The 24977-nt window shown below is 44.5% G+C and overlaps 2 protein-coding genes across 3 annotated transcripts; both read left to right on the top strand.

The window, feature by feature from the left end:
- Window positions 1–7136: 7136 nt before the first annotated feature.
- On the top strand, window positions 7137–14178 carry LOC129586034 (uncharacterized). The gene is made up of 2 exons (XM_055479015.1): window positions 7137–8549; window positions 14152–14178. Exons 1-2 carry the CDS (start codon window positions 7137–7139, stop codon window positions 14176–14178), a joined length of 1440 nt encoding a protein of 479 aa, XP_055334990.1.
- A 4267-nt stretch (window positions 14179–18445) lies between these two features.
- On the top strand, window positions 18446–23208 carry LOC129586092 (uncharacterized). Of its 2 annotated transcripts, XM_055479099.1 has the most exons (8): window positions 18446–18585; window positions 18666–18784; window positions 19314–19404; window positions 19470–19595; window positions 20238–20416; window positions 20654–20890; window positions 20999–21109; window positions 22054–23208. In XM_055479099.1, the coding sequence occupies exons 4-8, from the start codon at window positions 19504–19506 to the stop codon at window positions 23058–23060; spliced, it is 1626 nt and encodes a 541-aa protein (XP_055335074.1). In that variant the 5' UTR covers window positions 18446–18585; window positions 18666–18784; window positions 19314–19404; window positions 19470–19503; the 3' UTR covers window positions 23061–23208. The 2 variants fall into 2 exon arrangements, with proteins under 2 accessions (XP_055335074.1, XP_055335075.1); XM_055479100.1 differs by lacking the exon at window positions 19314–19404.
- The last annotated feature ends 1769 nt before the right edge of the window (window positions 23209–24977 follow it).

Here is a 24977-nt window from a genome sequence, read left to right as displayed (position 1 = left end):
TTGTAGAGCTGCAGCTGTTTCTTAGGAAATCATCTCAAGGGTCATACTATAACTGCTGGACAGAGACGTGGGGTTTGGCTGAAAGAATGACGATCGAAAGAAAGTCCACTAAAGGACTGACCTCCATACAACGGATAAGCATAGTCAGTAGCCTATTTCAGATTGCATACGGTAGAGGCTCCGTACATAGAATCGCACGGCGTCAGACATGCAGTACGTTGGCAGGATGAAAACTGCTTCAGATCTTTGTGCGGACCTCACAAAGATCTGAAGCCGTTTTCATCCTACACTTTGGTCACGTACAGCAACGAAAAAATTAATCGGGTCGAGTGCGAGTGCGCGCGAGGACGTGACCACCCTGCTAACGGTCGGCGGTCTGAGTGCTCAAAAAAGATCCACGGGCAGCATACGCTGGCCTGCCATTCACTCATGTGTCTGAGCCGTTGCAAGCATCCGCGGAAGGCAGATAGGTTTTACGCGTCACCGCACGACGCTAGGTTACAGCTGCTAACGTCGCGAGCGGACGTAAAACAACCCGGAACCAAAGGTTCCACATGGAACCGGAGCCGAAACTAACACAAACCGTGCAGTCTGAAATAGGCTGGTGCTTATTACAACGGGCGATTTGCCTGTGGACTATCAGTAAGTAGAATATCGCCGGCGGCGTCGCCACGTAAATTACGTTTTAGCACCGGCGTTCAGTGCTTTCGTTTTGCAGCCGACCGTATCTGTAGACGTGGCCCCTGTATTCAGCAACCGTACCACAGCGAGATTCGCTTCGAATCTGACAACCACCCTACGCTTGAGAATATCGACAACAGAGTCTCTACATATGGACCGGGTTAAAAGAGCGCATTATTTGGATTAAGGAATTTGCTGCTCAGATGCAGTATTGATTTTTTGACATTTTGTCGGTACTTTCTTGCTAATAAACATGCACCAAGATTTATCGGATGTAATTCAGCGACGACCCAAAATAATGGTCTTACGCATACCTCAGCCGTCTTCGGTGCGAAAATACGAGTGTTCTGTCTGCTGCTATGCTGTTGCTGTTTTTATTAGACTAACATACACAGCTTACAACAACATTCTTCAGCAAACAACAAACAAACTATCTTTTTCACACTCCGTAGCTGAGATCGCAAAAGCCGGGGATTTCTTCTCTAAGAATACCTTGAACTTGCTTCGCTGTAGGATCATATGAAGGCATTTTCCACTTATATACGACTTTATTTGATGCTGTGGCAACAGGTCTTCCGATCACGATGGCGGTGTGCCTTACCACACTGATCGTTTTAGGCCTTTACCGCGCAGTTAACGCCGCCCCGAAATAAAACGAAAAAAAACGAGCAAGTGTCGGCAAACGTAAAGCAGTAGTGGCTGCCGAAAGCCAAAGGCCGAAGCGTGTTTACGCGAGTGTGCAAAATCAGTTTGCGCAATATCCGCAGTTACTCGATATAATCAGCTCCGCTGTTGTAACGGAAGCAGATTACTGTACATCTTTACGTACAATGCCAATGCCGCCTTTCACACTAGGAAAATGCACTTTTGCGTGCATTGGCAAACTTCTAAACTTTACTTATATAATAAAGTATAATAAATTAATACAGTATAATAAATTCTCACCGAATCCGTGTATTTCATAGGGGATACCTTGCCCACTGTTTGGCCAGTAGCCTTCTGGTCCGAGAAATCCCGTTAAAGGGAGGAAATTCTTGAACCCATCCGTGTCGACATCCCAAATGATGTCGTTATGTAACAGCAGTGCGTCATCTGGACCACACAATGAATGAAAGAACCTTCTTACATGAATGAGTTTAACCATACCTGACCCAGAGGAAAGCGCTCCTGCCACCCACACGGACCACGAACTTTAATCAAAGCGGTTTACGTTCAGGCGTACAGCAGTTTACGACGCGACTGTGAGTAGGGCTAAGAATTAGCGTTTTTGAGCAACGTTTTGGAGCAACGGCCGGAAACGTTCTTGTACCTCAAAGTAGCCAAACTACAGTAACTCAAAGATCTCGAAGCTGAAAGGTGGGCCAAATCAGCTCTAGAGCTGATTTGGCTCTTAATGTAATAATAATAATAAATAATAATAATTAAAGCCTTCAAGTCACGCTCCGGTCCGATGACATTCGGATCATTCTCTTTGGTCTTAGGATGGGATATACGGAGCTGGTGGTCGAAGTGCCGCTGAAGGATAGCCCACGGCGGACACGCGTGGAATGTCGGGGAGAGAGCCTGAGCGGTGATAATCTGATTCACAACGATTATGCTGGATTGCATGCCGATAGTTTCGTCATCAAGAAGCAACTGCCCGGCACCTATCGGATCCGTGTACACGATCGGCGGCGCCGCAAGGGAGAACCAAGCCGGGCCTTAGCCCACTCCCATTCTGTTGTTGAACTGTATCGCGGATTCGCGGTCAGAATCTCTGGGCGAGATATTATGCCGCCAATCGTATATATGGGCAACCCGTGGACCGTGGCGGAGTTTAACGGAGTTAATCTATCGGCCATCAACGAAATGACGACCGAGTACCGCAAACATTTAGACCAAAGCATAATTACTTCGGTGTTTAACCATATAAATTTCATATTATATTGTCTGATATCATGCCGCTTATTGCTTTACACATCCGTGCTTATGTGTGCAACGCACGTGGCCATAACTTTGAAAAGAAAAGAAGTAACCAACTAACCATGTTACTGTAAATGCAGCCGTGCTTTGGTGGACCTGCTCAATGCGGATGACCTTTATAAGTGGCTTTATAATTTTATTCGATATCCCACTGTTTATTTCATTACATGGGCACCATAACGTATCGCACAAAATGACTAGAATCCGTAGGAAAACATTGGCACAGACGCGAAGAAAGCAGTACAACAGGTTACAGGAACCGGCGCGATCCTTTACAGCGGCCAATGCGGAGCGCACAAACAGACAAAAACTAATTAAATCATCACATTTCAACCCGTTATTGTGGCGACACACTTTGACTAATGTTTGTGTACAAAAAAACTCAACATCCACCGTGGAATGTTTGCGCGGATTATAACGCACACAAGAAGCAAAAATCGGGCCAATGACAATCCACCAACGGAAACACGAAAGCGCAGCGTCAAATTCATCAGTCTCGTTTTTGTGAAATAGGAACTGTCTTGAATTGTGTGTGTATGAATGAGGGACACTGCTTTGGTTTCAACGGTAGATTAATCAAAAATCTGCACATATTAATCACATGTCGACTTTTCCAATTTCTCCCGAATCCAAGAGAAAAATAGTAATTTTTTTCCCGGAATTTTTCCAGAAAAAATTTCCGCAGCGATTTTTCCACCCAAAAATAATCATAAATTCCGGGAAAACTGTCTGTCATAACTGAGAGAGTTCTCCTGACATTCGAAATAAAGAACAATTCCATCGCTTCGAAATAAAGAACAATTCCAATTATTTCAATTTCTCCGCAGTCGCCATTCTGATGCAGAATAATTTATGAATTATACCGGATCTTTTTGTAAAAAAATCCGAAATTAATTGGACGATTGCTGTGAATTTTTCCGCGATCCTGACAAATCCCCAGTTTACTGGACAATTTCTTTCGATATTGGCCAGACAATTCCGGATAACCCCCAAAATTATTGGACAATTTTCCGGATAAATTCCTTATGAATTCGGAAATTTAATTGGGTAACTTCCAAATAAATTCCAGACAAATTCGGGAATTTAATTGGCGAATCCGAAGACCTCGACGACGGTGCATGGAAGTCGCCCGAGGGCGCGTCGCACAACGCGGGACTGCCGAAGGTGGTGCAGGCCTCGGTGCGGCCCATGGCCAGCGTGGAGTCGAAGCGGATGCCGAATCCGCCGCCGCCGCCGACAATCAGACAGTTGGAGTCGGCCGCCATGAACAGGCAGCTACTGGGACTGGGCGTAACCTCCATGCCGAGCCCCACCCATTGGTAGATCTTCTGCTCGGAGAACAGCGAGCGTGAATAAAAAGGATTCTCCGGTTCCGAAGTTACTAAGATTTTTACCTTGAAAAAATATCAAAAGTGTTTATTTAAACTATCTAAATATGGGGACCACAGAATGAGGAAATCTAATGAAAATGGACAATTTTAAAATAAAAAAAAAGTGTAACGCGGATTTTATCATTTACATTGAACGACTCATTACGCAATTACGCAATGACCACATAGTCTGGAAAGCAAAGGCATACGCATGGAAGTTTTTAAGCCAGTCCACTACAAAACTGCTACTCGTATATCTGATTAAATGTTAATTGTAACGATTATTTTTCATGATTTACGATCTATAGCTACTACTGAAGGATCGCTGATAATTAAGGATTTTTTCAGAGGAATAAATTTCTGCTCAGCACAGGTGACTGACCCCCAGGTGGCGGTTCTCCCAACTGTGACTGCAGAAGGCGCCGAAGACGTCGTCGGTTTTGGTCTTAACGATGAGGATGGTCGGCTCGTTATTCCCGCACTGCTGGAAAAAGGTCACCACTGACGCCGTGACGCCGTGCTCCTCCGACTGAATAATATTATAATTATCATTCCAATATTAAAGAAACTAGGTTAAATCATTTTTCGCGTTTTACCTGGTCTTGATTGAGTATGCGGCTGCGCTGCAACAACTCGGCGGGGACGAAAGGCAGCGGGACACTGAGACTGCGCCGGTGGTGCTTTAGCCACCGCGGGCGGTGGTCGGTGGCGCTGTTCTGACTGAGGAGATCAGCGGCCGGTGCAGATTTGATGACCTGCTCGTAGTCGCGGATCATCCAGCCAGCCTTCTCCGGTGGTGACAATCAACGGCCACCAGATAGAAGAAGAAAAGCACGTGAAATACCTGGGGATCTACATAGACCGCAACCTGAAATGGGGAACGCATATCGATCACGTGCTGCGAAAAGTTAACTACGGCATCGCATTGATTAACTGCGCAAAAAACGGCCTGGATCTGTTCCAGCGTAGGAGCCTTTACCATGCCTGTGTGCAGCCACACTTCGACTACGGGTCGGACACGTGGTCACCGGCATCTTTGGCTTTGCGCGGCAAACTGGCTAAAGCACAGCGGAAAGCATTGCGGGCGATTTCTGATTACAAAGAGCGGGTAACACCCGAGCTGTACCAGAAACTGCGCGTCCTGCCGGTGTACGACCGTTGGAAGCAGTCCGAGGCAGTATGGTTGTACAAGATCTACAACCACGAAGCGTTCCGTCCGCCGCACTACTTGGTCGACATGATTGACTTCACGGATATCACAGCGCGGTACAATCTACGGAAGCCAAAGAGAATCGAAGCCAAAGCGAAGAAGAAGATCGGAGAAGGGACGTTGGCCATGCGTTTAAAGGAAATTTTTGAGCGCATACAAAAATTTAACATGCAGATACTCAGTGTTGATGGTGTGGGTTTTTTTAAGTTTGCTCTCCGAATGGTTGATCTGTCGTAGCCTTAATGCTGTTTTTACTTTTACCGACCAGATGTTGAAGTCCCGTTAAACGGGCTGTCTGCTCTTGATGTAATAATAATAATAATAATAATAATAATAATAATAATAATAATAATAATAATAATAATAATAATAATAATAATAATAATAATAATAATAATAATAATAATAATAATAATAATAATAATAATAATAATAATAATAATAATAATAATAATAATACAATAATACAATAATAATAATAATAATACAATAATAATAATAATAATAACAATAATAATACAATAATAATAATACCAATAATAATAACAATAATAATAATAATAATAATAATAATAATAATAATAATAATAATAATAATAATAACAATAATAACAATAATAATAATAATACAATAATAATAATAATAATAACAATAAATAATAATAATAATAATAATAATAATAATAATAATACAATAATAATAATAAAACAATAACAATAATAATAATAATAATAATAATAATAATAGCCAATAATAATAATAATAATAATAACAATAACAATAATAATAATACAATAATAATAACAATACATAATAATAATAATAATAATAATAATAATAATAATAATAATAATCAGCAGGATCTGCTCCTGCGACAGCCGCGAGAGCGCGAAGCCGACTTTCAACAGCTCCGTGCTGTTGCTGTGCGGCGGCCATTCGCGGCAGTAAACAGGAGATGGCCGCCGATAAATTCGGAGGTGATGCCGGTTGGCCTATAAAAATTTGCCGGCTGTTGAATAAAATTCTGATAAATTTTGGAAAAGTTTAAATTAATTTACCCGAATTGCGGTGGAATATCTTGATAATTGCCAAGGCGCTGCGGAAGAGCACTTTCATGCCTACGTATAAATAACAGTCCACGATGCGAATCTATAATAGACACAATTTATATAAAACAATTTAAAATAAATCTACAAAATTAAAATAAAATCTAGTAAAATTACAAAAAAAAACAAACCAGTCAGAAAATAATATTATTATTAGAGACAACAGCAGGCAAACTAAGAAGAAACCCGTAAGTGACATCGAGCGACAACCTTGTTCATTTATTAGAGCCCTTGCACTACATTCCAGCATGTACAAATAGCAGCCACTGGTCAGCAATAATTCAACTTCGGTTCGTTCAATGTTTTTTTCCAGCAGTAATGCTGGTGATTTGGGACACCATTTTATTCAAAACATTTTCTCGTTATTTCTTCATTCTGATTTTATATAAAATTTTTATAAAATCGGCAAAGCCTGTTTTCCTATCGATTATACGCGCTGATATCAACCAGTGTTGTGTCGCGTTCCCCTTCTGTGGATTAACTTGCAAGTGACTAAATTTCCCAGTTCACCAAATCGGGGATAGATCCCTCTTGGTTGAAAGGGTGGCCAGGAGGATCTAAACGTGGTGCGGATTCTCACTGGCGAGACCGTGCCTCATTACGGGTCCGGCGGGCCTGATCCTCCTAGGTATCCAGCGTCCATACAATCACTCCAGGTCAGTCGCTTTCCTTTAGATCCTTGATTCCTCATGGCCGCCGACAAGGAACCTTGCCCCTTTTGTCAGAAATTGTATTGTAGGGGAGCTGGCCTTGCAAGCCACATGCGTGCCTGCAAATCACGACCAACTGGATCTGCTCCCTCCGCCATGGGTAACAACTCTAACGGAGCTGCGCCTACGCCGCCTGCACCGCCCAAAGCAGCTCCAGATTTTCGTCCCACCAAAGAGAGAATCATGCGGCGTATCCCACACGGCGCAAGACCGACCGCCAGAGCTTCACTGCAGAGGACCCTTTTACGAGTGGCGAGCCAGAACGACAGCAGTTCCTGGCTAAAGTTGCTAGCGTTTGCCCCTAACGCTCTTCGGCTTCCTGCTAAAACGAAATCCGAGCGCGCTGTTTCCTTGGCAACAGCAGTGAAGAAAAATCTGGATCTTTTCGACCGCGACATCGAGATCCCTGCTTCACCACCCCCGCCACCCCTGAACCCCAAGAAGAAGCGGAACAGTCAGGATGATCTCGTTCGTCAAGTCGGTCTCAAAATTGACGACGGATCTGTCTCTGGCGCAATGCGTGTTATTTCGTCTACGGATTCGGTCGCAGCTGTTAATGCGGATGTTCTCGATGAGCTCAGGACGAAACACCCTAAATGTACGCCCCCCATTATGGCTCCGCTCGACCCTGGATCTGCAGCGCCACCTATATCTGCCGCAGACGTTTTTGCAGCAATTCACAGCTTCCCACGAGGTTCTGCCGCTGGGCCAGACGGTCTGCGGCCGCAACATCTTCTGGACATTGTAGGCCCAAAAATGGATGTCCACAGCAGTCAATTCTGTGAAGCTCTGGCATCTGTGCTAAATATAGTTGTTAACGGGAAGATACCGTCCGATATCCGTCCGACCTTTTTTGGGGGAAAACTGATTGCCCTGCGCAAGAAAGACGGTGGCCTACGTCCCATTGCGGTTGGATTGACGCTGCGCCGTATAGTTGCAAAAATTGTGTGCACTAAAGTGGCCGACCGTGTAACCGCCACCCTCTGTCCACTGCAGCTAGGATTCAACATTCGTGGTGGAGCAGAGGCCATTGTCCACGGAACCCGAAAATTCGCCGAGTCTGATCCTGAGACTGTAAAAGCTATTTTGAAGATAGATTTTAGGAATGCGTTTAACACAGTTTCCAGAGAAGCCGTGCTGAACGCCGCTCATGCACATTTCCCGGAATACAGTGCATTCCTACAGTCAGCATACGGATATCATTCGTCTCTGTTCCTGGACCAGTATAATTTGTCATCTGAATCCGGTGTACAGCAGGGAGATCCATTGGGACCATTACTATTTTGTCTAGTTCTGCACCTTTTAGTGATCACTCTTACCACGGAGCTCAACGCATGGTTTTTGGATGACGGGACGTTAGGCGGTTCTCCTGCTAGTGTGCTGGCCAACTTTGATCGGATTATTGCAGAGGCACACTCCATCGGGCTGGATGTCAACATTGCCAAGTGTGAATTATTTGTCTGCGGAGGGACAGAAAGCAACCAACAGCATGTGACTGCTGAGTTTAATGTACGACACCCCCAGCTGCGTGTTGTATCAAGCTCCACTTTGACGCTGCTCGGAGCCCCCGTGTTGGATGACGCGATTGGGCCATCGCTCATTGAAAAAGCTGCAACACTGACAAGAATGTGCGAGCGACTTCAACTGCTTCCACGTCACCATGCGTTGTACCTTCTCAGGTTTTGTCTTGGCGCGCCAAAAGTCATATACATGTTACGATGTTGTAATGCGTGGAAGTATCCAGAGAAACTGTACGAGATAGATGAAAAGTTACGCTCCTGTTTCCAGACGCTGTGCAACGTAAGAACCGCTCATGATGACTACCCGTGTTGGCGACAGGCTAGCCTTCCCGTTTGCAGAGGCGGTATTGGGATACGTCGGTCGGAGGAATTAGCACTTCCAGCCTTTCTGGCTTCGATTTTCTCCGTATCCGATATGGTATCCTTATTACTACCTGGACATGCGGCCGTCGACCTCACAGGCGCTCTCGAGTTGTGGAAGAAAAACGCCCGACAACCTGAACTGCCTGAACCTAATTTCCGTAAGCAACAGAGGACCTGGGACATCCCAATGTGTAACATATCTTTGTCCACGCTGCTGGAGATTTACCGCGACGACGAAATTAATAAAGCCCGCCTTCTTGCCCAGTCAACACCGGAAGCCGGCATCTGGTTAAATGCATTGCCTTCTGCCCATATTGGCAACCTCCTTGATGACGATACTCTGAAAATCTCCGTCGGTCTGAGACTTGGAGTTGCAATATGTGAACCCCACGAATGCATGAAGTGCCAAAAGCATGTAGACAAATACGGACACCATGGTCTGTCTTGCGCGTTCTCTGCTGGTAGACTCCCACGACATGGTGGATTAAACGACATCGTTTGTCGCGCGTGTGTTTCAGCTGGGATTCCGGCAAAACTGGAGCCACGTGGCACGTCGCATACGTCTGAACGACGCCCTGACGGATGCACAACTTTTGCCTGGCAGAGAGGGTTGTGTTTAGCGTGGGATGTCACTTGCGTAGACACTGTTGCCCCTTCTCACATCAAGAAAACAGCAACTCACGCAAGTGCGGCTGCGGTGGAAGCAGAACAGAAGAAGTCTCAGTTGTACTCGTACTTAAACGGCAGATACACTTTTCTCCAATTGCTTTCGAAACAATGGGCCCATGGGGACCGTCAGCCATTGCCATCATTAAAGAATTGGGCAAACGACTGGAGCAACACACAGGCGAAAGACGTTCCCATGAATTTCTACGTCAAAGACTGTCACTAGTGATACAACGAGGAAACGCTGCATCAGTTTTGGGAACGATGGAAGGAGCAGAAAAGTTAAATGAAATTTTCATGTTGTAAAATTATGTTGTTTTAAGCTGTTGCATAACCGTTGTACCACAGGTAATAAACGTACATTTCTGAGTTCTAAAGGTTTTCACTTTGTGCTATTATTTATACTTACCTAAATGATTTTTACATAATTTACTGATAAACTTTGCTTTACATAATTTTCTGGTAAACTTTGCTGTTCTGGATTTCAAAGGTTTTCTGTGCTTTAATTAATTCTGATTCATACAAGCCATTTTTCATAATTTCCTGCTAATTTTGCCATTTATAGGATTCCAAGGATATTTTAGATTTTTGTTCGAAATTATTACTTATTTATTTTTCTGTTTGTTTTTCAAAATAACAGTTAAATATTCTAGCGAATTTTAATCGGAATCAGCACTGCATCAGCACTGCTGTGTCACTGATCGCGAATGGAGAAGTGATGTGACGAATTAATAAAACATGGAAAAACGTGATTAATTAAGCGTTCAGGATCAATATATTACACACGCCGTTAAACGGGACAACAATGTTGCCGCACCAGTCCGCTTTAATTTATGGCAACATTTTTGCAATGGAGAATAGCATCACATCCGCTTTGGCAAACATAAGCCAAACATGTGCGCTCAATTAACATTTTGTATTTCGGTCGAATAATGGAGTTAATCCAAGCAAAAGTATCTGTTTTTTTTTCTGACGCCAGCGTTTGATTATAATGCAAAGCGCTGAATATCGCGCCGACAAATGTGACATCATCGATAGCTGAATTCGTCATTGATAGCATAATACTGCGGCGTCAATGGAATTTCGTATTATATCATTTATATGTATTTGCCGGGAAATCGCGTTTTAATTTTTCCCACGAATCAGAAACACAACAAACACTGGTGCACAAATTGCGATTAAAGTTCACCAAACGAGAATAAAAAATTCCGAAAATTGCACAATTTTTCCAAAATTTCTCGCACTCCGTTTTAATTTTCAGATTTAACTGAAGTGCTGCTTCCTTAAAAAATCTGGCCAGTATAAACATCTGCAAAGCAAAGTTTTATACCCAGTTTTAAGTTACAGTTCGTATACCTATAAAACTTCGAAATTAAAAACTGCATAACATCAAGACATTTTACGCTAATATGTAACCTAAAGAGAAAAAACATGTAACACGAACTTTATTGATCATAGATTCATAGCCAAAGAGACGTTAAATGTGTTAGGATTACGTCTTAACTTGCAGGGAAATCCATAAGAATTTTTAGCCGTTCCACTACTAAATTTCGGTGAATATCCTCCTGCATGACATTTAGCCAATACACTTCAAAATTTATTGACCACTATTAAAAATTATGGTTGACTCGTTGCTAAATGTGAATTTGTAAGAAAAAAAAATGGATGATGAATATGCGTAACTGACCAACAGGAGGAGGTTCTTCCAGCAGTGACTGCAAGAAGCCCCGAAAACGTCTCCTTGCTTGGTCTTGACGATGAGGAGGTGGGCTCGTGGTTGGCGCACTGCTGGAAAAAGGTCACCAGACTGACGCCGCGCTGTACAGCAGCGTCGGCTGGCAGATGTGGTGCCGCAGCGGCAGCCATTGCCACAGGCAGGAGAGCTACAATTACAGTCATATGTGTATAGTTCCATCGCTATAGGCTCCCCCTTTTGCACCAAGTTAGGCTATAACACGGATTAGCACCCCTTTTCAATTAGTTAATCTTTGCAATTTGTCGCGTGGGAAAGCTACAGGCATTCCCTGTTCACCGTTGCTATATTTTAAGGGCAAATTTTCATGACTTTAGAGAATTTTAAAGAAGTCAAATAATTTATTACCGGAGCACATCCTCCTTCAGTTATCCATGCTCTACGTTTCCGGTTGTGCAGAGGTAGTTGCTCGGCACGAATCAATGCAGGTCGATGGTCTGCGCTTGGCAGTGTTAAATTGTGGAAGGCCCAGGAAGGGTACATGGCAGAAAACGCAATATTCGCCCAAGCTTGCACCCAACGTGCCTGGCTGGCAGAGGTTTTAGAAACTGAAATTTAGTTCAGATTCCCAAAACGCACCAGATGCAGTAAACTACACGGAAGGGCGATATTGTCGTACGCGTGGAAGATACCGTACGCATTCCATCAGTGCCGGCCAATCAGCAAAAACCGGCCCATTGTCGGATGGAATGCATAGTATACCTTTTTGTGTGAATGTTTGCCCATGTCAAGTCTTCGTCAGCCATCTGGGAAAAAACTAGAAACAGGTGTAAATAGTCCGCGGAAAAAAACCGGGGTGCAAGAATTATCTGATAGATAAGGGGTGCCTATAGCAGAACAGGGCGCAAAAGGGGGTACTGTACCTGTAGACTCACCCAATAAAACATCAGCACACGTAAAAATATTTTTGTTGAAAACCGTTAACAGAAAAACTATAATATTTACCCTGCTGGTACCGAAAATTTAGAAGAATACGACAAATGAAGAACTATTAAGGTTAACTTTTAATAATTATGTACTTGCTTGAAAGTCGGGTCCACAGAAAAACAGGGAAAAAAGATTTGACTTCTAGTAACGTTTTAGACAAGCTTTATTGTTTATTGCAATCGCTTATAATGGAATTCGCTGCTGAATCTATATGTCCATGTGTCAATAAAGTCTTCGAACTTGGAGTTTTACAAGGCTCCTTTGATTTCAAATTTCTGACAAAATTCTCGTCTCTTTGCTTCACTCCCCATCAGCCTTCAGTAAGTAATGTTTAGGAATGTAATCGCTTTAAAAGGAAACGTGGAGGCTGATTCAGGCAGACCGATTCCAAATCATGCCCTTTGGTCTGCTGACTATGTTGCACTATGCTCACCTTTTATTTACACGTTCAGGAAACTGTTTTCCGTGCTGCAGCTGAATGAGGTTTTATTAATTTTGAGTCTTATGCAGTACACTACGCTTCTGGTTTTACTTCGGTCCTTTATTGCTAGACTAATTGTAAAGCGGGTGCGCTTACCTCTTAAATAGTTTCCTGAAGCCGGCGGGAAGAGGTTCCTCGTTGACGGCGATCCCGTTTGCCGTTGCTGCCTGGTAGGATACAAGGCTAGCGGCTTGGGTTGCTAATCAGCAATATGTCGGTCACAACTTGTTGGGACGCAAAACAGATGTAAGCGTGATACTGCTACCCCAACTGCGCCCGTTTTACAAGGTAGTAAATATTAAACAGTTCTTGTGTGTGAATAGGTTTTGTTGCATACTTTACTGGAGTGTCATATATTTGCCAAAGCCCATCGTTCCCGTTACGGTACTGTTTCCATATAAACAAAAAAATCGTGGCGAATCAGTTTAAACTTTTCGCGAACATTTTCTTATTTCCGCATTACGATTGAGGTGCTATCCTTGTTTAAACTTCCAGACGACGAACCAAGAACTCTAATCGAAAGTGCAGTGCGAATCCTGGAATGGCGGGTCAGCGGCTGCGTAACATTCAAGAAACGCGCCGCAACCCAGAAACAGTACATCCTAATCGAGCTTCACACGGGATTCACGCCAGTGCAACCTGTTCACGTTGCGTCTCTGTAATCGCAGCTTCCTTTGGAACCTCCTCGAGTAACCGTTGTTACCAGATGTAAGGCAAACACTGCCCGCAATGCCGCCGCATTGTCGGCCATCCCACCAAAATGAAACTACATGCCCACTGTTTATCACTCGGAACCATCCAGCACGAGATTATGCACGCGCTGGGATTCCTCCATGAACACAGGCGACCGGATCGGGACGATTACGTCAACATAGTGCCCGGTAACATGGTGACCGATATCCACGAAAGGAACTTCCACAAACTTGCCTCGAATGGCCACCTTCGGGCTTCGGCCTTACTTATGATTTAGAGTCGCTGCTGCATTACGGTGAGGAATTATCCAAAAGCCCCGACAAACCGGCCATTGCGCCAAGAGTCAATACACCGCCTCGTTGGATGGGCCAACAATATGGCCTCTGTCTGTTGGATGTCGCCAGGGTGAAGGCTGCTTACAAATGCAATCAAAAAGATGTCTCTGTTGTGCCACAGCATTGCCCGAGGCTAGTCTGCCCTGACACTTGTAACGAAGGTGAGTGCTTTACTGTAAATTCCGGGAGAAATGGTCAATCTATGGTTGAAGAGATATCATGTTAGGGAGATCAGAAAGGTTACTGCTACGACGTCGCCCATGGTATTGCCAGGTTTTGGTGTGTACTTTCAAGTATCCTCCTATAGCGAAGCAGTGCCCAAATTTTACAGCTGTTTTAGCGTTGAAATAAACGTGCTGTGGTGCCGTTGTAGGCATCCGGTTTCTTCCCCGATCCGTAATCAATTGATTGCTTGCAGAGCGAGGAGTAAGAGCTGTCTGGTTATCCAGGAATGCTCAGACATGGGATTCGATCACCTAATGCACCAGTCTATGACTCTATGCTACTCTGAGAGATACAAACGGTTTGATGTTGGACAGCCAAACTGCAACAACCAATGCTTTCGGGGAATTGGCTCTGTCCTTACCAATGAGCAACAACTCCACCATAACATTCGAGATGCCCGGGTTCTTTCCGATTCTTCTTTCAAGACTTTCGTTCCGATCTTAGGCTGGACGGCAAGGTCACAATGGAACCCTTGTTGTGGATCAACATGGCCGGAAATGGGACAGCCAACGAATATCTCCTTTATATGAGACTTGGTAGTTATGGCGACGACACACGTGCCCCTTCGTTAACTGTTAACATTCGAAAAGGCTGAACAATGTTTACGGGCCCATTCTCGCGACAACCACAACGAATGAAGATGGTCACTGGAGCCAAAGTCTACCACTGGGATATTACACGGCAATTGTCACTCTGTCAGCACGACAGGCTACATACGGAAATCGTTCCCGGTTATCGCTTGGCGTGGAGACGGCTTGTACACAGTTGAATCACTGATGCCTGATGTGTCTTAGTAAGACAGTCTTACGATGACATTCGGATAATCTCTTTAACGTTAGGCACCTTTATTACTATATGGAGTGGGTGGTCGAAGGGTGCCCGAAGGGACACACCGACAGCTCGCTGACGGTCATCTAGCTGACCGACAACTTGCTGACGACTATTTGCTGACCGACAAAAAGTTGACCCGACAGTTTGTTTGTTGAAACAACAAATCGCTGAAGGACATTTTGCTGAACGACAGTTCGCTGACGATTTGCTGACGACATTTTGCTGACTGACAGACTGTTTACCCGACAATTTCCGAATAAATTCTGGATAAACTCGGGGAATTATTTGGCAAACCCGAAGACCTCGAAGACGGTGCACTGGAAATCGTCCGACGGGGCGTCGCTCAGCGGCGGACTGGCGAACGTGGTGCAGGCCTCGGTGCGGCCCATGGCCGGCGTGGAATCGAAGCGGATGCCGAATCAACCGCCGCCGCCGATAATTTGCCAATTTGAATTGGCCGCCATGAACAGGCAGGGCGTCACCTCCTTTCCCAGCCCCACCCACTTGTAGATGTTCTGCTCGGGGAACAACGGAAATAAAAAGGATTCACCGGTTCCGAAATAACTAGGATTTTTACCCTGAAAAAATATCAAAAGTGTTTATTTTAATTATCTACCCTAAATATTGGGACCACAGAATAAAGAAATCTAAGAAAGCTGACAATTTTAACATAAAAAATTGTAACGCGGATTTCATCATTTAGAATGAACGACTGATTACGTCATGACCACAGAGTACGGAAAGCGAAGGCACGGAAGTTTTTAGCCAGTCCACTACAAAATTGCTCATCGTACATAAAAGCGGAGATTTTGACCATTATTACCTATGATTTATACACTGCTGCGTGACGGATTTTTCCAGAAGAACAAACTGCTGATGAAGACAAGTAACTGATCCCCAGGTGGCGCTTCTCCAAGCTGTGGTTGCAGAAGGCCCCGAAGACGTCGCCCTGCTTGGTCTTGAAGATGAGGCGCGTCGGCTCGTTGTTGGCGCACTGCTGAAAAAAAAATCACCAGACTGACGCCGTGCTCCTCCGAAGTGTACAGCAGAGTCGGCTGGCAGATGCGGTGCCGCAAGGCAAAAAATTGAAAAATCAACCGTTCTGATACCTGAACCGTGAAAGGTCAGGTCTGAGGAATTTCAAAAATATTTCGAAAATGCACTTTCTGCTGCAATTGCCACAGAAAGTACAACTGCAACATAAAGCCTGCTAATTTCCATATTAATGACTTACTTATTTTTATCAATTTCCATAGCTGTACAAATTTTTAATGGTCAGAACCATGGACTCCGCTGGCATATTAGCAAATTTAGTTCTGACTCAGAACACCCGATAAAACTCACCGAAAAATTGTTGGAAACGTTGGGAAAAATTTCACAAATAATTGTAAACACGCAGCAAGGAACTACTGTATTTTCACAAGTTTAAGGAACGCTCCAGGGGCCGGGCCGTGCGCACGGGTTGTCGGCCCCTTTGAAATCAAAGTAACCGACGGTCCGGCCACACTGGCCACGACCCCACCATGTTCCTTAAACTTGTGAAAATACAGTAATAGTAATCGAAGAATTTTCCAGCCTAAAAACTATTATTCAGCAATCCTGCATTTTTGTGACAAAAACCCTTAAAAAAGCTTCAAGATCAAAAGCTGTTATATTTACACGCATAGAAAATCGCAGTACAGTGGCTACACAAATGAGCCAGTACGTGCTGGATACGCAGTATGCTCAGAAGTACAGAAAAGACGAAAAGTGAATTGAGAAATGGATAATTTTTGCAAGTACTATCAGAAAATTATTGATAGAATCACATTAAAAATGGGCGCAAAATTTTAGTCGAATAAAATTATTTTATGAATTTTATTAAATCAAAACAATGACCTCAAGATTGTTCTGAGCTGATTTAACTTACTTAAATTTTATGCATTCTTTGCCTAAACATAAAAAAATTCCCTCCCTCATTTATCCCACAAAATGTATATTAAAAATTTCCCGAAAATTCAGGAAACTTTATCAAATTAAAAATTCTCACCCCCAAAATTACGAACTATCTGTAGGTTAGGTATATTATATTTTTAGCGCGTTACCTGGTCTTGATTGAGGATGCAACTGCGCTGTAACAATTCGGCGGGGACGAAAGGCAGCGGGACGCTTTGACTGCGCCGGTGGTGCTCTAGCCCTCGCGGGCGGAGGGCGGTGGCGCTGTGCTGGTTTAGGAGATCGGCGGCGGACGCGGATTTAATGACCTGCAGGTAGTCGCGGATCAACAGCAGGATCGGCTTGTGCGACAGCCGCTAGAGCGCGAAGCCCACTCTCAACAGTTCGATGCTGCGGCTGTGCGATGGCCATTCGCGGCAGTAACGCGAGATGGCCACTGATAAATTCGCCAGGGATGCCGGTTGGCCTGGGAAAAACAATATCGGGCTTCTGTAAAACATTATGATAAAATTAGAATTACCCGAATGTGAGGGTCGATAGCTCCGCCCTCTTGATAGGCCATTTGCCGTTGTGTTTTGCTGTTCTGGGAATTTCCACCCCATATATTATTTCTTCGGTTTTTTTACGGATCTGCAGCACAGTTGCACTGGCTGCAGAATCCTTACTTGTCAGTCTGGTGTTTGCTGCGCCTCGGTGCGCGTTTTAGATTTCGGCATTTTCAAACTTTCGTCTAAATACCAGTCCACGATTCGAACCTACATTAAATAAAGTTTATAAGAAATATATACAAAGTATGTTTTAAGAAATAGATAAAAAAAATAAAACAAGTCAGAGTGAAAATATAAAAAAAAAGAATCAACCGGAAAATGTTATAATCATTAAACACTAGAGCAGACAGCCAGACTCATCACGGACAGACTGGCAGTGGTCCGAATTTTGGCGCCCAGAGCCGTTGCACTACGTTTTAGGTGCAGATACACATCTGGTCACCAATACACACGCATCCGGAGCACATCCTCCTTCGGTTATCCATGCTCTAGGTTTCCGGTTGTGCAGGGACAGTTACCTGGCAGGAATCAATGGAATCGATGCAGGTCGATGGTCTGCGCTTGGCAGTGAGAAATTGTGCAAGGGTACACGCCAGAAAACGCAATATTCGCCCAAGCTCCCACCCAATGTGCCTGGCTGGCAACATAGAAAAAGGTTGTAGCAACTGAAATCTAGTTCAGATGCCCAAAATGCACCGGACGCAGACCAGCGAACGAGCAAACTACCCGGAAGGGCGATATTGTCGTGCGCGGGGAAGGCATTCCATCAATGCTGGCCAATCAGCAAAACCGGCTCATTGTCGGATGGAATACATAGTACACCTTTTCGTGTGAATGCCTGACCATATCATGTTACATCGTCAAAAAATCTTCGTCAGACATCTGAAAAAATGCTGGAAACAAGTTTCAATATTTCGCGGGGAAATAACGAAATATCGTTTATATCGGCCTCACAGACGCAAGTTTATGCACGGTCATATAGTAACGCATTGGCGCTTAACGCATAAAATACCGGTTGTGTGGCCCGCAGCAAAAGACCAAACCTGCTTTGCAACACGGCCCCAGGCGCTAGGGTCTCGCAAGAAGCTTGAGCATAGGCTGTGCATTTAATAACCAAGTATATTCCAAACGCGAACTACTACGAAACAAAGCAGCGCTTTTCTAGGCAAATGCAGTCAAACTCATTAGTCTTAGCAACATGATACGGTTGATTACGGCTGCAATTTCTATTGTCTGGACGCTGGCAACGGCCAGCACGTTGCCCCCAAGTACGATCCTCAGCTCGGTTGCCATAAATTTGTCCTCTTGGAGCCCTTTATAACGCTATTTCTAAAGTTGTTCTTTTTAGACTGGCGCGATTTTATCCATCCCGAGATGATATCAGCAAATGGCGACGCAAACCCTGATCGTTTTCACATTGACTTAGCGGAAGGAGACATTGTAGGGATCGAGACAATCCAGACGCAAGTACGACGAATAGCGCCAGTTTCTGTCACATGCTCATTTTCTAATTGTTAAGAATATCCTTATTTTTGTGTATTAATCCAGTCAGGGTGATCGAATCCGCATACTGAACCATGTTTTTCACCAGAACAGCTTGTGCAATACCCACCGAACGGCCAGACTCCAACTCTGACTCTGACTCTGATTCTGACCACTCAAACTCTGACTCTGACTACTCAAAGTTGACTCTGACCGCTCAAAGTCTGACTCTGACTCTGAAAGTTTGTTAGGTTTCTTAATAGGTTTCTTAGGTTTCTTAGGTTTTTTAGGTTTTTTAGGTTTCTTAGGTTTCTTAGGTTTCTTAGCTTTCTTAGGTTTCTTATGATTCCTGGGTTTCTTAGGTTTCTTAGGTACAGTAATTCAGTCAGAGTCAGAGTTTGAACAGTCAGAGTCAGACTTTGAGTAGTCAGAGTCAGAGTCTGAGTCAGAGCTTGAGCGCGGGCCGTACCGAACTCGTGCCGTACAACGTAGCGTGCGTGTGCTTGTTCTGTAGGGTGCTGCCAACGCTATGAATGATGTTGGTCTTTTATGGCCGAATAACACCGTCCCCTACGAATTTACCCGGAAGCAGTTTGCCTCATTTAGTAGGCTTTTGTTGACTGCTTGATTGGCAATAACTAAAGTGCTTATTTAATGCCAAATTTGCTAGCTCCTGCAGAGAGAGATTCATTATTTTGGAATCCATGAGCATTATCAGTCTCATGACTGGAAAGTGTGTGAAATTTGTTCCGCGGACTACCGAAGACGATTATATTATGTTTGTGAGAGGCATTCAGTAAGTAAAAATTAAGATTGATTCATGGTCTTCCAGGGCCGTAGCGAGGGGGGGTGCGCACGGGCGCACGCACCCCCCTCATCGGCTAACTTGTGAATTTATTTTGCGCCCGAAACTTGTGCACGGGCGCGATGGCGCAAAATTCAAGAGATTTTTTAAGGGCGCAACGGGCGCCGGTACAAGTGCGCCCGTGGCGCATGCGCAATGCCGTGTCAAATTTGAATAAAATTTTTGTAAATTTTATTTACAATTTTACAAAAAGAAACAAACTTCAACGCTACAATAAGGGTATACAGAAGCTAAAATAGCACTTTTATCGCCGCTGTCAGAGAATTCACATTGTATGACAGACTAAAATGTCCTTAAAAAGTAGAAATTTTTGTAAATTTGGGAATTAGGCACACAGTAGACTTTGACCTGCTGTCCAAAGGGAGCAGGGTTGAAGCGAAACCCGAGGAATAGGGGGTGCGCAACGGGCGCAGGCTTTCAAACCCAAGAGCGCAGTGGGCGCTGGCCGAACTTCAAAACGGGCGCAGCTGGCGCAGCCAATTTGCGCACCCCCCATCCGTCGGAACTCGCTACGGGCCTGTGGTCTTCTGATAAAATGGTTTAGCAGTTAAACTTTCAAAATTTTTCTTTTAGATGTATGTCTAGTATCGGACGCATTGGGAAACGGCAGGAAATAGCCTTGGCGCCCAGTTGCTTAAAGCATCACGGCGATGTCCAGCATGAAATAATGCACGCTTTGGGATTTCTTCACGAACAGTCGCGAGCGGATAGAGATAATTATGTCATTATTATCGACGAAAATATAGCGGAAGGTATGGAATCACTATGTTACGGCGACCGCAACAGCAGTTGCAGTTCTGTTACTTCATTGCTTACCGTAACTCTACTAACCAGTACTGCATATAATCACTACATAGTACATACTAATAATCACTGCATATAATCACTGCATATAATCACTGCATATAATAACTGCATGTAACCAGTACTGCATGTAATCACTACTCCGCTGGTGCTGCGGTTTTTCCCTAATGGTGTCGGTTGTCCAGGCGCTAAGAACCAGTTCGCAAAGTACGAAGCGGGTAACACGTACGGACTTCCTTATGACTATGAATCCATCATGCATTACCCTTTCAACGCGTTCGCCAAAAACAATGAAATGCCAACGGTGGTGCCGAAAGCCCGCCGATCCCGAACAGGCCAGCATGACAACCTGAGTCCGCTTGATGTGGCGAGAATCCATCGACGTTTCGGGTGCCGGGCTGCCGCAGCAAGCAGTTTCACAGGTGAGCATACAGCAGCATTGTGCGGTACAGCAGCATTGTGCTTTTTTGGCAACCTCATAACTGCGCCTACGTAAAATAAAACATCGATTTTCATTCTTTAATTTCTAGGGCTACTCAACATTCAGATTCCATCAGTTAGCCCGCTGCCTGCTACAACAGAAACATCGTCAACAGATTCAAGCATAACCACATTGACCTACACAGCGACAGAGAGATCTGGTAATGTACCTGCCCTCTTAAATATTTCACTCACCGGGGCATAGTCATCACCTTCTCCCTCAGAAAAATGTCGTTTTTTGTTTGAAAACACTATATGTTACGGAATATCAACGCGGTTCTCTAGGGGCTGTATTGTATTTCATACAATCTTCACTGTATGCAATACAGTGAAGCCCCTTGAGTAGGGCGATGGTAATACTTAAAAAAATAGCTTCATCGACAATGATCTAGTGGGCGTGGCGAAAAAGCAGTTTTGAGGATACCGGTATCCTATGCATTGGCATTGCATTGCTTGCCATATTGTTCTAGTCTCGCCGTTAAAAATCTTTTTTAGCATGATGTTACCCAATAAGATTTGCCTCCTCACTTTTTTCGTTTTGTGTAACTCCCTTAGCAGTTTGAAATATTTTTATTTCATGTTGTTACTTATTAGCTTATTATTCAGAATTGATTCGGTTGCTGCTGTTTAATGCTGTTTTGTGCGCTAACTCCAGCCTCAGGTACGTAATCCAAAGCTCGATAACTGTCTTCATACAAAAAAACGAAAGTTTTCTGACGGAAAAGGCGGTGCCCATGCCATGGTTAGGAATATATCTTTTTCTAAGTTGTACTCGCGCCTCTTAGCAGCTTTTTAACATTCGCAATGAGCAAAAACGCCGGGAACTTTTTCCACAGGAGGCTGCGGATGTTAAAGTAGTGAAACCTGGCATCTTACAGCTGTATAATGGGTCTGCCCCTTGCTAAACATTGAACAGCGTCGGGTTGTCAGTAGCAAGGGCCGAGCGCTGCCTACAAGTTACAATCGAAGTACGGTACCGAACATGGAAAATATGCATGTTCGCCCGGTATGGCTGTATTATGAATTTGGGAAATGGCTTATTCTAAGCGTGCAGATGGTGGTGCCCAGCATCGTTAGCGAGCAAAAAGTAACTGATTGGTTGCAGAGCGCAGAATAGCAGCCGTCTGGCTATCCAGGAATGCACGGACTTGGAAGCCAATCAACAGCGCAACGGTGTATGCTACTCTGAGAGATGCAAGCCATCTCCCATTTGACAGTCAAACTGCAATTACAAATTCTTTCGGAGAATTCACGCTGTCCTTACCAGTAGGCGGCTCCTACACTATAACATTCGAGATGCATGGGTTTTTTCCGATTTTCCTACAAGGTTTCCAAAGCGATCTCCAGCTGGACGGTAAGAGCACAATGGAGCCATTGTTGTGGATCAACAACACATTTGCCGGAAATGGGACAGCCCAAGGAAATCTCAGATACATGCAGTCTGATAGCTACGATGATTTCACATACGCCCCTTCGGTAATTGTTAACATTCGCAACGGCCTGAACAATGTTTCCGGGCCCATTCTCGCGACAGCCAGAACGGATTCGATTGGTCACTGGAGTCAGGATCTACCATCGGGGTATTACACGGCAAGTGTCAGCGCGACAGGACACATGCCGAAAGTTTTCCCGGTCGTCGTTTGGGGTGGAGGCGGCTTAGGCACCCTTCAGTCACTGATGCCTGACGTGTCTTACGATGACATTCGGATAATCCTCTTCAGTGCTCGGCATAACTATATGCAACTGGTGGTCGAAGGGCCTCTGCAAGACAGCCAACAGCGTACACGTGTTGAATGTCAGGGAACGAAATCGAGCGCTGATAAGCTGATTCGTAACGACTATTGTGGGCAGTGGGCCGACAGCACCGTCATCTCGAAGCAGCTGCCAGGCACGTACCGGATCAGCGTATACTATTATGACCGCTACGGAGTAACGAGCTGGCGTTTGGCTAACTCCCTTTCTGTTGTCGAACTCCATCGTGGTAAAAATCTATGGGCAAGGTATTATGTCCCCAATCGTCCTGGCGACACGTGGAACGTGGCGGAGTTTAACGGGCTAAATATTACAACAATAAATGAAATTACGACATTGGAGCACAACATTTATGGCTAACCAGAGTTGCTTCTATGTTTAACCATAATTTGCATTGTGTTGTCCTCTATCTTGCCTGCTACTGCTTCACACATTCGGGCCTATGTTTGCAACGGACGCGGGTAACGACTGAAAAAAGCAAATAGGAATGTTACGAGTATAAAATTATCAAGGAAATAGATCTGTTTTATGCTCGGCCGCCCCGTGGAACGTGGCTTGAAAAAACCACTAAACAGATTAAAAAACCGATTTCACCACTAAACTCAGCATGTTGCGAAAGGGTCCCATATGCATTTTGTTTTCGAAAATATCTACCCTGGGACCATCGCTCGAATGCCGTACCGGTACAGGCATGAGTTCAAGGTGACCTTGAAAGATCCTTTAAAACTGTTACGTGGAGCAGTTAATATTCGAAAATAGTGTAGTGCAACTGTGTAAGAAAACCAAATTTTTTAACGCAGACTTCGACAAAAAGATTACTTTGTCTTTTCTTACAAAACACTATCAAAATGAAGAAAATCGTTCGACTAGCTCCAAAAACTGTTATTAACAGAAACGAAAAACTGAAGATATTTAATTTGTTGTACACCGACCTTTTCAATGATTGTGTGTAGTAGCGAAAGCATTAAATTTCGCAAAGTTTTATCGCCCGGAAGAGGAGAAGTGTGCCGCTACATGGAACCAAATTGATGTCGGATGTATTTACATGCACGGGAACTTTAGGGATAAAAAATTTTTGGGACACGGTGCAACAACTGGTGACGAAAGTGTCACAAATTCCATTCTCCGAGACAGTTAAGAGCGTAAGAAAGATTTATCAATGGATGTTCAGCAGTTTTGGCAAAGCATACTGGTGCTATGACACAATGCTGTGACGTTCCGGGTTGGTTCTTGAGCATAAACCAACTGGCTGTTTGCAGAGCGAAGAGTAACAGCCGTTTGGCACTCCAGGAATGCAAAGACTTTTGAGTCAATCAATAACGGAACGGTTCAACGGTGTATGCCACTCTGAGAGATGCAAACGATCTGCTGTTCGACAGTCAAACTGCAACAACAAATGCTATCGGTGAACTGACGTTGTCCTTACCAGTGACGAGCACCTACACCATAACATTCGAGATGCCTGGCTTCTTTCCGATTCGTCTACAAGACCTCCATCGCGATCTCAGCCTGGACGCCAAGGTGTCAATGGACCCCTTGTTGTGGATCAACGAAACCTTGGCCGGAAACGGGACTGGCTTTGGCCAGCTCCGATATATGACACCTGATGGCTGTGACGGCCATCTGCATGGTGTGCATGCCATCTCGGTAAATATTAACATTCGTAACGGCCTGAACAATGTTTCCGGGCCTATTCTCGCGACAACGACATCGGTTCAATATGGTATGTGGGTGCAAAGTCTACCCGCAGGATACGGCAACTGTCAGCGCGGTAGGATACATACCGAAATCTTTCCCAGTGGTCGTTTTCAGTGGAGACGGTTTAGGCACCGCCCAGTCACTGATGCCGGACGTGTCTTACGATGCCATTCGTATATTTCTCTTCAATATCAGATATTCCCTTATGGTGCTGGTGGTCGAAGGACCACTGCAATATAGCCAACAGCGTACTCGTGTGGAATGTTAGGGAGCGAGACTGAGTGCTGATAATCTGATTCATAACGACTACGCTTCAGCGTGGGCCGACAGTACCCTCATCAAGAAGCAACTGCCCGGCACGTACCGTATCAGCGTGTACCGATGGAATGACCGCAAAGGTGTCTAAAGCTGGGACATGGCCAATTCCCACTCGGTTGTCGAACGTATCGCGGTACGAATCTGAATATGTCCCTAATCGTATGGGCAACACGTGGAACGCCCAGGAGTTTAACGGAGTAAATCTAACGACAATCAACGAAATTACGACAGAACACTACAACAACTGAGCCAAACCTCAGT

Source organism: Paramacrobiotus metropolitanus, unplaced genomic scaffold (genome assembly GCF_019649055.1).
Source record: "Paramacrobiotus metropolitanus isolate TYO unplaced genomic scaffold, Prichtersi_v1.0 Parri_scaffold0000019, whole genome shotgun sequence".
NCBI classification, from domain to species: Eukaryota; Metazoa; Tardigrada; class Eutardigrada; order Parachela; family Macrobiotidae; genus Paramacrobiotus; species Paramacrobiotus metropolitanus.
This window is presented reverse-complemented; position numbering and strand designations above follow the sequence as displayed.

Coding starts and splice junctions, on each gene's coding strand:
- LOC129586034 (XM_055479015.1), top strand. CDS start 7,137: ATGGGTAACAACTCTAACGGAGCTGCGCCTACGCCGCCTGCACCGCCC. Junction 8,550..14,151: donor ATGTGACTGCTGAGTTTAAT/GTACGACACCCC, acceptor GTGCCGTTGTAG/GCATCCGGTTTCTTCCCCGA.
- LOC129586092 (XM_055479100.1), top strand. CDS start 19,504: ATGAGCATTATCAGTCTCATGACTGGAAAGTGTGTGAAATTTGTTCCG. Junction 19,596..20,237: donor ATGTTTGTGAGAGGCATTCA/GTAAGTAAAAAT, acceptor TTTTTCTTTTAG/ATGTATGTCTAGTATCGGAC. Junction 20,891..20,998: donor CGCAGCAAGCAGTTTCACAG/GTGAGCATACAG, acceptor TTTAATTTCTAG/GGCTACTCAACATTCAGATT.